The 11,640-nt window shown below is 37.6% G+C and overlaps 4 protein-coding genes and 1 long non-coding RNA gene across 7 annotated transcripts; 3 read left to right on the forward strand and 2 right to left on the reverse strand.

Annotated features, from left to right (window-relative positions):
* Positions 1-180: 180 nt before the first annotated feature.
* On the forward strand, positions 181-2,735 carry Pis (phosphatidylinositol synthase). Its single transcript, XM_068302290.1, has 5 exons — positions 181-357; positions 674-808; positions 1,476-1,629; positions 1,689-1,840; positions 1,917-2,735. The coding sequence occupies exons 1-5, from the start codon at positions 306-308 to the stop codon at positions 2,102-2,104; spliced, it is 681 nt and encodes a 226-aa protein (XP_068158391.1). The 5' UTR covers positions 181-305; the 3' UTR covers positions 2,105-2,735.
* Positions 2,736-2,804: 69 nt separating this feature from the next.
* LOC137586274 (mitochondrial inner membrane protease subunit 1) lies at positions 2,805-4,840 on the forward strand. The gene is made up of 3 exons (XM_068302292.1): positions 2,805-3,053; positions 3,133-3,265; positions 3,421-4,840. The coding sequence occupies exons 2-3, from the start codon at positions 3,167-3,169 to the stop codon at positions 3,856-3,858; spliced, it is 537 nt and encodes a 178-aa protein (XP_068158393.1). The 5' UTR covers positions 2,805-3,053; positions 3,133-3,166; the 3' UTR covers positions 3,859-4,840.
* LOC137586271 (nucleoside diphosphate-linked moiety X motif 6) lies at positions 4,020-5,947 on the reverse strand. 2 transcript variants are annotated; one of them, XM_068302287.1, is made up of 4 exons: positions 5,915-5,947; positions 5,046-5,334; positions 4,842-4,963; positions 4,020-4,785 (listed from the first exon to the last, which is right to left on the reverse strand). In XM_068302287.1, the coding sequence occupies exons 2-4, from the start codon at positions 5,246-5,248 to the stop codon at positions 4,091-4,093; spliced, it is 1,020 nt and encodes a 339-aa protein (XP_068158388.1). In that variant the 5' UTR covers positions 5,249-5,334; positions 5,915-5,947; the 3' UTR covers positions 4,020-4,090. The 2 variants fall into 2 exon arrangements, with proteins under 2 accessions (XP_068158388.1, XP_068158389.1); XM_068302288.1 differs by lacking the exon at positions 5,915-5,947 and adding an exon at positions 5,458-5,892.
* On the forward strand, positions 5,665-6,918 carry LOC137586275 (uncharacterized). The gene is made up of 3 exons (XR_011033736.1): positions 5,665-6,225; positions 6,285-6,359; positions 6,423-6,918. It is a non-coding gene; the product is annotated as an uncharacterized lncRNA (long non-coding RNA).
* A 320-nt stretch (positions 6,919-7,238) lies between these two features.
* On the reverse strand, positions 7,239-10,915 carry LOC137586217 (SRSF protein kinase 3-like). 2 transcript variants are annotated; one of them, XM_068302220.1, is made up of 2 exons: positions 10,645-10,915; positions 7,239-9,865 (listed from the first exon to the last, which is right to left on the reverse strand). In XM_068302220.1, exon 2 carries the CDS (start codon positions 9,318-9,320, stop codon positions 7,371-7,373), a length of 1,950 nt encoding a protein of 649 aa, XP_068158321.1. In that variant the 5' UTR covers positions 9,321-9,865; positions 10,645-10,915; the 3' UTR covers positions 7,239-7,370. The 2 variants fall into 2 exon arrangements, with proteins under 2 accessions (XP_068158321.1, XP_068158322.1); XM_068302221.1 differs by lacking the exon at positions 10,645-10,915 and adding an exon at positions 10,196-10,314.
* Between the last annotated feature and the right edge of the window lie 725 nt (positions 10,916-11,640).

Below are 11,640 nucleotides of genomic sequence, written 5' to 3' on the forward strand. Positions count from 1 at the left end.
ACAAAATATTTAATTGGATTGTTTTTACGACTACAAAGGAAATGTTTTTAGAATGATGTTTTTCAACACAACTAGTAGCAAGTATTTAAGGAATAAACATTTAAACTCTTCTTTTATTTAAGCCATTTGTTGTTCACCTCTGATGGTATCGATAGTGACATCGATTATTTCGTCATCGCTATAGAGATTATCGACAAATAGAACGCAAAAAGTGGCAGCAGATACATTTTTGCCGAGAAGCGCAATAAAACATAAATAAAAAATTAGCAACAAGGAACTAAGAGGCCAAAAATTTTAACAACAACATGGCCCTTGCTGAGCATGATAATGTTTTTATTTTTGTGCCAAACATAATCGGTGAGTAACTGCTCATGTTTCTGTCGTTGTTGCTATTATTCCATTTACTTGCATTGTTTTGAGTAAACAAAAATGATAATGAATATCATTAATTTGAATATACATACAAACACACAGAATAGGCTAATTGAATTAGTGTAACTGCAACCTGTAAAATGCCAGGTGCGACCAAGCCTCTTTCCCCCTTAACGCTAGCATTATATGTACATATATTGATTGCGCCCCCTTCCTCCACCACCTTCATTGGTTTCTGTTTACCATTCATACTTTTTTGTGCTGTTAATATTATTGTTGCCCTTTATGCTTTTCCACGCAGGTTACGCCCGGATTGTATTGGCCCTTATTGCGTTTTGGTTCATGTCGACAAACTATGTAATTGCCGGTTGGTGTTATATAATCAGCGCCTTGCTGGATGCCGTTGATGGACATGCCGCCAGGGCATTCAATCAAAGTGAGTAAACACTGTAAAGAGTGAATAATGATGACAAGACCCACACGTCACTCGAAATATGGTATTTTGTGACGGCAACCAATAGGTAGTCGAGAAGTTAAAACCATATCTAAATATATGTACATATATACATATATGTATATACATAGCTAACTAGGATGACACACGATAAAGAGTCGGCATAGTTCATGTATAGAAAGACTTTGGTGTCTATAAATGGAAATTATTTTCAATATTTGGTCTTGCGATAAGATTTTTTTTTATAAAGATGGTGGGGTTTTAGGATATATGTACATATGCATGTAACTATAAAGTATATACATAATGCCAATGTTGTTTCTTTGAGGTGTGTATATAATTTTTGATGTCTTAATTTATACGTTTCGGATTTACTTTGCTTATATAGATAGCTTGATATAGACATTCGCTTGTATCGCGAGTGTAGCTATCTAAATTACCTTTGAATTTTAATGGAGAGCAAAAAAACCTGTTGATTCGTAGCAAAAAATTTGCATTTAATTAGGAATTTTAAAAAAAATTGAGTAGGAAAAACAAAAGTTCAAGTGAATTTATTAAAAATTTTTAAGACCTCGAACTGAAGCGGAATTGTTGATAACTAATTATACATACTTAAGTACTTTATATTCTTATTTCTCTTGGATTGCAGGCACTCGCTTTGGTGCTATGTTGGATCAGTTGACGGATCGTTGTGGCACGACAGGATTACTGGTCACCCTGTCATATTTTTATCCCAACTACATGTTCTGGTTCCAGCTTTCTATAGCCATTGATGTGGCTTGCCATTGGCTTTATATGCAAACGTAAGTATTGCAAATGTTAATTATTCAGTTTTAAAATTCATTTTATAATTTATTTTTAGGAGCGTTGTTGTCGGCCGCACTTCCCACAAAGTCAATGATAATTTTGTGATGCGCATTTATTATCAAAAGGATGTTTTGACCTTCATGTGCTGTGCCAACGAATTGTTCTACGTGTGCTTATATCTATTGCATTTCACCTATGGTCCACTGAGTATGTAGTTGCAGTTAGTTAATTATCTTAGGATTAATCTTGCAATAACTTAACTGTTCTTTTCTTTTTTCTGCAGTACTTGGAGCATCGTTGTTTAAAATTTTAGCCTTCCTTAGTGGACCCTTTGCGGTATTGAAGGCATTGATCTCAGTGATGCATGCTTATGTGGCTGGCCAGGATTTGGCTGCTGTCGATGTACGTGAACGCCAGGAGAAGCGTAATAAAAAGCCATCATCAGAGCCATCGGGCAAGAAAATAGAGTAATCGATCTCTAACCAACTCTCACAAAACTCAGATTGAGATAAAGTACTAATGAAACAAATGAAAAAACGAAAACTCTTTGATTCCAAATGTTATTAATGTATTTTTAAACAAACAAAAAAAAAAACTGTAGATGAATTTTATGAAAATATTTTCATATTCTTTGTATACGCTCTTTTTGTTGTTCGGTTTTAACAAACTTTTTTTTTCTTTTTTTGTTATAACGTATTCCATGATTTTGTATTTAATTAAAACCGATGATTGTAGTAGAAATATTTATTTTTGGACTTTAGTTATGAATTAATTTACACTAATATTAATATAAATATTAATATATGTATGTATACATATATCTCGTATATACAAATTTTTTTGATCTTTTCTTTTGATTTGTTTATTTTGATATATATGAAACTTACTTCCAATATGTGTTAAAAAAACAAATATTCGTTAATCCACATCCTTTCCATTATCCCCGAATGGAACAACACCAATATGTTCCTTCCAATAAGTGTATGTAAAACCTAATGTAACAAAAGTGTCAGTAAGCCTGGCATATTTAGTCATAAACATGTGGTATAAAAGAATAAAAACATATTAGTTTTTGTTTTCTGTGTGTGTAGTCAAGTTGAAATCGAACACAGTTTTTTGTTATACATATATATATATATATATATTTTTGTTTTCCCTTTTCTAAAGCAACAGTAACTCCACTGCGGTCACACATCTGCATAATTGACATACTTTTTATCAACAATCAACAATGGTTTTCAACACAATCTAAACTTTTGGCAATTAACTGAAATATTTCGTGTTGAATTCGTGCAAAATTTCGAGTATCCTTTTTACATACTCTGCAGTAAGTTTGAAAATAATTTTGGCGCAAAGGAAGAAGAAGAGGGGAAAAAACAACGTATTGACAACTCTGGCCCAACAGCTGGGCACTTCAGCTGTAAGAAACAGTCATTTGTTAGCCCTGGTCTTTGCTATCTTTAATTTCCTTGCTGTCGTTTTTATCCCTATGCTTTGAGATTATTGGTGGACTGTAGAAGCGAATCTTTGACCATGAAGTTATTATCCCGTTTACGGACTGTGGTACAATATACCGTTACATATGCCTGCATAACTCATTGCACTTTTGAATATGTGGGAGATCTGGTTCTGGTACGTACATATGTATCTCATAATTGTGCAAATATTTCATATACTAATATTGAAATTTGTTAATAGACATGTTAAAAGGGTTCGGTGCCAAGATTATGAGTAACTTTCATTCATAACTTCAAGCTAAATTCATTTTTTTATGGTGTTTCTTTCAGTGCAAAGGACCCTCTATGGAGCCCACTTTGTTCTCGGATAATGTACTCTTAACCGAACGGTTATCAAAATATTGGCGTAGTTATAAATCCGGTGATATTATCATTGCCGTCTCGCCGGTTAATGCCGGTCAGTTCATATGCAAGCGCATTGTAGCCGTTTCTGGGGAACAGGTTCTTACCCAAAAGCCCAATCCCATTGAGACTGAATTTCGGGTCAAGCCCAAGGAACTGCCAATATCCAAAGCAGCGGCAGCACTAGCAAAAGAGGAGAAACCATCAATGGTAACCGATTATGTGCCGCGTGGTCATGTCTGGGTGGAAGGTGATAATAAAGACAATAGCTCCGATTCACGTTATTATGGACCAATCCCGTTGGGTCTTGTCCGTAGTCGTGTGCTGTGTCGTATTTGGCCGCTATCAGACCTAACTGGCCTGTGAGAAGGTGCCAAACAAACAGTTATATATATATATATTATTATTATTACATGCATAAGTGTGTCCCTTGTCCTGTGTAGTTATAGTTTAATGCAAATAATTATTTTATATCCCGTTAACTTTGGAGATCTTCCATATTTAGCAACGCAGAGCAAAACGTTAAATTCGTTTTCTAAAATTTGCAAAAGCTTTATTTTATTTACATACATACAAAAAACAAAAAAACTGATTTGAACTACTCCTTTGTTTGCTGTTGCTCTTGCTCCTGGTCCACATAATACAATCTGTATTCCTTTTTCAGCACCTGATGCACATCTGAGCGACAGGTTAAAACCAATCCGCGCTTCTGATAGTCTAAATATGTTCGGACAAAATGCCGATTTGTCTCGTGCACTTGCGGATGCTGCAAATATTCTTGAACTGGCATCCACTGGAGCTTTGCGATTTCCCTTTCGCAACGTTTGAAGTCCATATTCTTTGGCTTTAATCCAATGACAACATAAATGTCGGAGCAACCGAAATTACCACCGTGTGCGTGACGCAAACAAACTACTGAACGGAATTCCGTTTTTATGCCGGTCTCTTCCTCCACTTCTCGTATGGCCGCATCGACGAGATTCTCACGCGGCTCCACATAGCCACCAGGTAGTTTCCAACTGTTTGGGATCATTGCAAAACGATCGGATACCACAAGAATTTCATCTTGATCGTTAATCACAAGGCCGCCGACGCCTAAAAGCGTGTGGGCGTAATTAGGTAAATTGCTTTCCTCATCGGTGGGCAGCCAACGGTACATGGCCACCACGCCGGTGCGGGCATGATGGAAATCAAAGCCGTTGGCAGCTAGTATCGGTATCCAATCGGCCTGCTCCTTATACACATGAAACCAAATAGCTCGATTTTTATTTGATCTCCAGAATTCCAATGATTCTACAACGACAAAATTGTGATTTTGAATATTGGAATTAAACAACCCTAAAACGTACTCTGTAGTTTAGTCTGAAATTGTACTGCATCTAGATTCTGGTTCTTCCCATCGACAGTGACGCCTCGGAAACGATCCACTTGACCAAGAAATACATCAGGTGGGGAATCCATCACCTTGAAACTGTGAAAGAGAATACTCCTCAGGGTATGCTATTGAAAGTCCAACTATCGTTGATATTCCGCTATCTTCTGCGAAAACTTACGACTGATAAGAACGCGTAAATTGTCCAGAAATAAGTTCTCCTGTCTCTCGAGAGCTCTTAAGTCTTTGATGGGCCAACTGTTTCTGGTCTAGGTTGAGAATTCGAAAGTTTCTTATAACTGCTTTTGGCTTGAGTTGTTGACTTGTCCTCCATGTATTGAACGTTAAACAATTTCTGCTGGCCGAGATTGCTGCAGACGACATTAAATAGTTGCGCAATTGCGACTTGGTGGACAGGGGACGCTGACGACAACACCTTTTCCTTCCTCGTCTACAAAACCTTTTTGTTTCTAATTTTCAGAGTGCGAGAAAAAGAGACTAGATGAAGGAGATAAATGGCAAAGCATGCTAAACAAACGCAAATCAAGAAGAGCGGAAAAGCGCGACAAAGGTTAAAAATAGCAACCAGTTACTTGTATTTAATCGTGTATTTGTTGCCTGCTCCAAATAATGATGTAAATCAGACGGCCAATCGGTGTGGTATTATCTCTATTTCAAACTCAGACTATAGATAAGCGCAACAAACTAATTGTGACGCATGATTGAAGTCTGCGGCTGACGTCGACACATTTGAACTTGGCGCCCACTCAAATTCGTCGTTTTGACGTTGGCACCATTTATTGAACCGTGGTTTGACATTGTCAAATTTGTTGGACGCATTGGTTCGAAGTTGATACTTGTGGGTTGGACTCATCGGTTCGCCGTTGCCGTCGTTATCACTTTATATAATTTTTGGATGCACGTGCAAAACAAACACAAATACACACACCAACTAGCATTGGCACTGGCTTTAATAAGGCCCAATAAACGCCCATGAAACATGCATACAAACAAGAATAACACAAAAAAAAAAACAGAACAAAAACTTACTAAGCGTTCGTGATAAACAACAACATATGGGTCTAGTGATGGCAATATTAATCATATGATATACAATAATCGATTATTCAATCAAATAATCGGTTAGGTGAGTGAATTTTAGCGCGAAGTGAACTTTACAGCACAATTTTTTAAATTACGAACAGAAAGTGAAAAACAATGGCACCGAAGCAAAGTAAAGTCTCCACACTTTTTGTTATAACAAAATAAATAATAAAAAAGTGAAATGCAATTTGTGTGAGAAGCAAACAAATATGTTTGCATTTAAAGTGAAACACGCCAAAGAGTTTCCGTCCTTCGAGGTTAGTATTTCGGCCTTTATTTATAATAAACATAAATATTTTAATTTGACTATTTTTAGACACCGATCACGATAAAATAACGAAGATGATGGAATTTATTGTCACTGATAATTATCAACTTTCTATTGTGGAAGGTAATAATGAATTAAATTTCATGACAAATATTGTAAATTCAGTAATACTAAATTTAATTTTAGCATCAGGATTTTTAAAAATGATGAAAAAGATTTTTCCCCTCTGCACGCAAGACCATTAAACCGACTTTTCCATTGCAAAAGATCAAGTAAGAGCAGTGGTGATGGATAATGGTGCGAATATAGTAAAATGCATACATGACAGCTTTGGAAGATCGCGCCACATGTGTGTGAACGCACTGGAGTTTTAACAAGCAGCGGAAGTGATTGCCAAGTGACGGAATACAATACTTTGGTTCAAACGTAGTACAAGATCTAAGGAGAATTTGCTAAAGCTGTTATTAATACACTACATTGGCCAAGTCGTATTAAAGTTTTCGGAATATCAAGAATTGATCACAACTAAGGGAAAAAACCAAATAGTTGAAATAATGACCACCAATATGACCACTCAAATTGCGCCTGGTCATACCGTTTGTTCATTGTGGACGCCAACAAATAATGATGGTGATCTGTAACACAACATACGCTCAAAAAAACTTTACTGGCTCAATTGGATCGTGGGCTTGGAACAAAATGGAACAGTCGTTTCAACAGATTAACACACATCTGTCTAAACTTCTGTTCCTAAAATCCGTTTCGAATAAATAAAAATTATTACATACTTACCAACAAAAACGTTATATATACATAAATGGAAAAGTTTTACTGTTTTCTTTACCATTTTTCTATAAAATATAAGAAATTGAAAGAATCATAAAAAAGCTATACTATAAAAATTAATCGATTCATTATTTTTGTTGCCATCACTATATGGGACGACAACGCACTGTTGTATGTATTACGCAGTGATGACACTGCTGGCTTTTTCAACTCACATTGATTAATACATTAGCACTTTATTACAATTTCTTTTTTACAATTTCTAATTGTTAACAATTAATAAGCAAATCCGATTGCTATTTGTAATTTTGCTATACGGGTTTGCGACGAAGCTCCATAGGACGTAGTTTATTCTTGGCTGAAGCTCAACTTGGACTCCATTCTATCAGCAACCTCATCCCGATCATCCTTTTCCAGCTTTAACCACTTGTGGTGCATAGCATCGGCAGCACTGACCCGAAGCCTGGGATCTGTTTGAAGCATGGGCATTAGAAATGCAACAAACTCTTGGGCATCCTGGTCGGGCCAACGATAGCGGTCGATTAGCACATTAGTCAAGGATCGTGGACGCAAATCTTTGACGTTTCGCAATTCGCCACCTTCAAAAATTTCACCTGCATAGTCGCCATAGCCGATTAATTCTTCAGGTATACAGCCACAGGTCTCGATGATATTTGCAATGTGGGCCTCGTCCTGTGAGACGTCTCCATCACGCGTTATTTGCGGATCAAAGAGATAATCGCCGGTTGCCAATTCCCAAAACAAACATGCAGCACTCCATACGTCCGCCGTTTCATCATAGCCAGCACCCAAAATGACTTCGACTGCACGATATTCCCGGGTTTGAATATCATCGGTGAAATGGTGATGGAACCAGCAGGCATTACCAATATCGGCGATCTTAACACTCAATTTACACGGTTCTGTGGCAGGATCCTTGCGTGATATTAAATTGATATTGGGTTCGGGTAATTCTTTCTTACTACGCCCACTCAATGAAAAGGATTGACTTTTGGTTACGGTGCTGGTGGTGGTTTGGCCATTCCTCGGAGGATGTTTTAGTTTAGGATATGCAGCAGCATGAACCTTCTTATGTACCGTCGACGGGGTCTTTTCCTGTATACGCTTTTTCACGTATCGCATAAATTTCTCCGGACTGGTCATGAGAAGTTTTAACATTTTCGAGCTTGATTCCAAATGTTTAAAGATTTCATTTTTTCGGGACTTCTCGCATTTAAGCAGATGTTTTTTCAACAATGTTGTACGACTCGAAGAACTGGGATTCTCTTCGATGGCATCTTTCGATGGCATATCACCAACTCGTTCGATCATGGTCAATTTCTTCAATTGTTCCATGTCCTTGTCATCTAATATGATTAGATTATCGAATGTGAAGGGCAAAAATGATAAATTGCCACGAACACACGAGGCAGCCATGATTGGAGTCAACAGGCCCATGGTGGCCAGTTGAAGTAGCTCGTCAATGCCACGTTGTCGCAACATAAGGCGATGAGATTGAAAAAAGTTAATGCTCCGCTTGATTTTCGAACGTAGACGTTTTTTAGCCGTTTTTGTGAGCTTGGAATCGCTGCAGCGATGATCACCTCCCTCCTCCCCCTCCTCATTGTGCGGGCAGGACGGACGCATCATTGTAGCAGCTATGCCAGTATTATGCTGTCTACTTCTATTGCTTTTACTATTGGACTTACTACAATAAGCATTACCAATATTACCATTCCCTGTGCCATTATAAAGATGGGCATGATCCTTCAAATACGTTTCAGCTGCATCATTCGCCTGAGTACGGAATGTGTAGTCATCAACCATCAGGAGCACATTCTCGGGCTTCAAATCAGTGTGTATTATGGAGCATTGGGTGTGCAAAAAGCATAGGCCCTCTAATACCTGTTTGGCAATCTGCTTAACATTCCACAGTGGCAAGCCCTGATAGCGGGAACGTTGAATCAAACTCAAGAGATTATCGCCCAATGCCTCAAAGACTAGACACAAATGGGTACCATTCGGACCGCTTATATAGAAAAAATCAATCAGTTCGATCAATCGTTGACGCAATGGGTGCCAATTATGATTGGATATGGTGCGTGACAAACGTATCTCATCTCGTCCCGTTTCGGTGAAATGTTCAGCCGACTTGACCACCTTGATGGCGCAATAGCGTTCGCAGTTCACATCGTAGCACAGCCAAACTGTAGAGAAATGCCCCCAGCCAAGTTTACGCAATGTGTAATAACGATTTTGAAAGATATCCCCTATGGCAATAGGATGATAGCCACCCATGCGATATTCACTTGGACTCTCCTCGCCACCAGTATTTTGACTATGTTCCTCGTCTACTTCTACCCCTTCATCATCGTCATCGGCATCATCATTATGGTCGTCATGGTCGTCACCGTCATCTCCATATTTTTTTACTCTGTCATGCTCACGGAATTCGGTTAATTCGCTTGCATTCGTTTGTGATGAGTGAAAATTCTCCAGCGACTTGGATCGTCGATGGTAAAGCTCCAAATTTGCTTCTTCCTCCTCCCCCCTCTTCCTCCTGCTTCTCCTTCACCACCACCAACTTTTCATTCTGTAGCTGCTGTTCTTTCTCTCTCTCCTCATTCGTCTCCTCTTCTTCTTCAATCGTTGTCATTTGCTGTGCGTCCTGATCACAATCATAATAGCTCATCCGATGATCCATTTGACTTGGTGGTGACGTTATAGATGATTTTGAAGTGAAGCTACAGAATTCCTCAACCTCAACCTCATGGTCAATTTCATTGGGATTGCTTGCGAAATTATGTTCCATTGACATTTTGGCCATGTGATCAATGCCTAACCTGAGAGCCGAGGAAGACATCAGAAGGATTGCAACAAATTAAAGAAAATTCTATCCCGTTTAATACCCTTTAATAACCCTCTTGAACTCAATAAATAACTATATTGGATATGTGTATTAAGTGTATTTATGTGTGTGTTAATGTGTGTGTGTGTGTGCGTGTGTGTCAGTTTGAAATCAGAAATTATTCATTAAAATAATGGTCCACAACTACGGATATACAAACGGATCAAGGCCAACTAACAAATGTCAAATGAAACAAATTTTAACTAAAAGTGTACAAATTTTAAAAAAATTGTATGGCGAGTTCGAGTTTTTGTGAATCACAAACCTTTTGAGTTCCCTTTCCATGCGGTTTCTTTTCGTAAATTCAACGTTTAAATTTGTTAATTGAATACCTGTGTATTGACTAAAATTTAGTATGTAAGTGCACTGGAAAAAATGTCGTGTCGAATTCTTTTTAAAAAAAAACAAGACCAAAATGGAAAAATCCTAAATGTCCGAATAAAGTTCGACATTTCCGAATTTTTACAGAATTCGAAGAGTTTGCCGATTGTAAGTAATGACGTTTAAAAAACGGAAGGCCCTACAAAAATATTTCAAAAAATTGGTAGCTTTGAATTGGAAACAAATCCGAAATCGTGTGAGTAACCTTGGGAAATGTCCATGTGTGTGTATATGTATATGTATTCTGGGCAGATCTGAATTGCAGTTCCATCGAGATGCACTTTTCATAAGATCTATTTTGTGGCTTTTTATGTGAAATCATGAAATACTTACATTTTTATACACTATATGCATATGTACATACATATAAATATATATGTATATATGTATATGTGCTGTCTATATATGTATAATCGTTTCCCGAATCACCAATATAACTTGCGCAGTTTTATTTGTTTCTACCTTCTGTGAGGAATTTTCTTCTTTATTTAGTGGATTTTTGTTTATATTTTTAAAGCAAATTTTCCAACCTCATTGAACGAATTTTTTTTTTTTTTTTTTATATTTTTTTTTATAGTCAAAAGAGAAATAGTATATACATAGAAAATGGTGAAGAAAAACTGAAATTCTATTCCCCTTTTTTACGTTTTTGTATATTGTTAAATTTTGTTTGAAAATTGTTTTCATGGCCTGCTACTAGTATGAATTTTATAATTACATAAATGTAGAGCAAAATGGGAAGAGGGCTTTTGTGTGGATTCGTTGGAATGGAAAATGCCATTTAGAGGCAACAAAAGAAGGGATTAAGGGCACAGCAGACAAAATTGCATATGGTGAGGGGATGAGGTCGACTTGCATAATGCCCTAGGATGAAAGAGCATATTATAGTTGAGTAGTTCGCTCGGTGGCTCGGTCTATCTGTCGGTGATGCCAATAAACCCCTCACTGGCTGCTACTGGGTATCCGGATAAACTACAAAACTGTTGCCAAATGCGCAAAGTCAGCAGCAGGAGCAGCAGGACAAACAGTTTTCCTCTAGTATGAGGCAAGGGGGAGGAGGCGGGATGGAACTGCAACTGGATGATCCTTCAACCATTTCGCCAGCTCAGGTGCCGAACAATAGTCGCCCATTGAGTTTCTATTTGTATTTTGATTGCCGGCTTAATATTTTTTATTTCCATCATTTTCCTTTTTGGTGTTAGGACAACGTTTTTCCTCTCTTTTTTTACCCCTAACTTTCAGTTTGGATATTTGCTCAGTTGTTTAAATAAAGTTCTAGCCGTTTAGCGGCATGCGAGGGGGGCTGTTGATTCACGTGAAAATTCCAAT

Source organism: Drosophila tropicalis, unplaced genomic scaffold, assembly GCF_018151085.1.
Source record: "Drosophila tropicalis isolate 14030-0801.00 unplaced genomic scaffold, ASM1815108v1 contig_952, whole genome shotgun sequence".
Taxonomy (NCBI): domain Eukaryota; kingdom Metazoa; phylum Arthropoda; class Insecta; order Diptera; family Drosophilidae; genus Drosophila; species Drosophila tropicalis.

What these genes read in the sequence shown, in the direction of transcription:
- LOC137586271 (XM_068302287.1), bottom strand. Translation starts at nt 5,248, where the DNA reads ATGTCGTCTGCAGCAATCTCGGCCAGCAGAAATTGTTTAACGTTCAAT. An exon ending in TTTACGCGTTCTTATCAGTC is followed by an intron (nt 4,964 to 5,045) that starts GTAAGTTTTCGC and finishes TCTCTTTCACAG; the next exon opens with TTTCAAGGTGATGGATTCCC. An exon ending in ATTTCAGACTAAACTACAGA is followed by an intron (nt 4,786 to 4,841) that starts GTACGTTTTAGG and finishes TTGTCGTTGTAG; the next exon opens with AATCATTGGAATTCTGGAGA.
- LOC137586217 (XM_068302220.1), bottom strand. Translation starts at nt 9,320, where the DNA reads ATGGGTGGCTATCATCCTATTGCCATAGGGGATATCTTTCAAAATCGT.
- Pis (XM_068302290.1), top strand. Translation starts at nt 306, where the DNA reads ATGGCCCTTGCTGAGCATGATAATGTTTTTATTTTTGTGCCAAACATA. An exon ending in CGCCAGGGCATTCAATCAAA is followed by an intron (nt 809 to 1,475) that starts GTGAGTAAACAC and finishes CTTGGATTGCAG; the next exon opens with GCACTCGCTTTGGTGCTATG. An exon ending in CATTGGCTTTATATGCAAAC is followed by an intron (nt 1,630 to 1,688) that starts GTAAGTATTGCA and finishes ATTTATTTTTAG; the next exon opens with GAGCGTTGTTGTCGGCCGCA.
- LOC137586274 (XM_068302292.1), top strand. Translation starts at nt 3,167, where the DNA reads ATGAAGTTATTATCCCGTTTACGGACTGTGGTACAATATACCGTTACA. An exon ending in ATGTGGGAGATCTGGTTCTG is followed by an intron (nt 3,266 to 3,420) that starts GTACGTACATAT and finishes TGTTTCTTTCAG; the next exon opens with TGCAAAGGACCCTCTATGGA.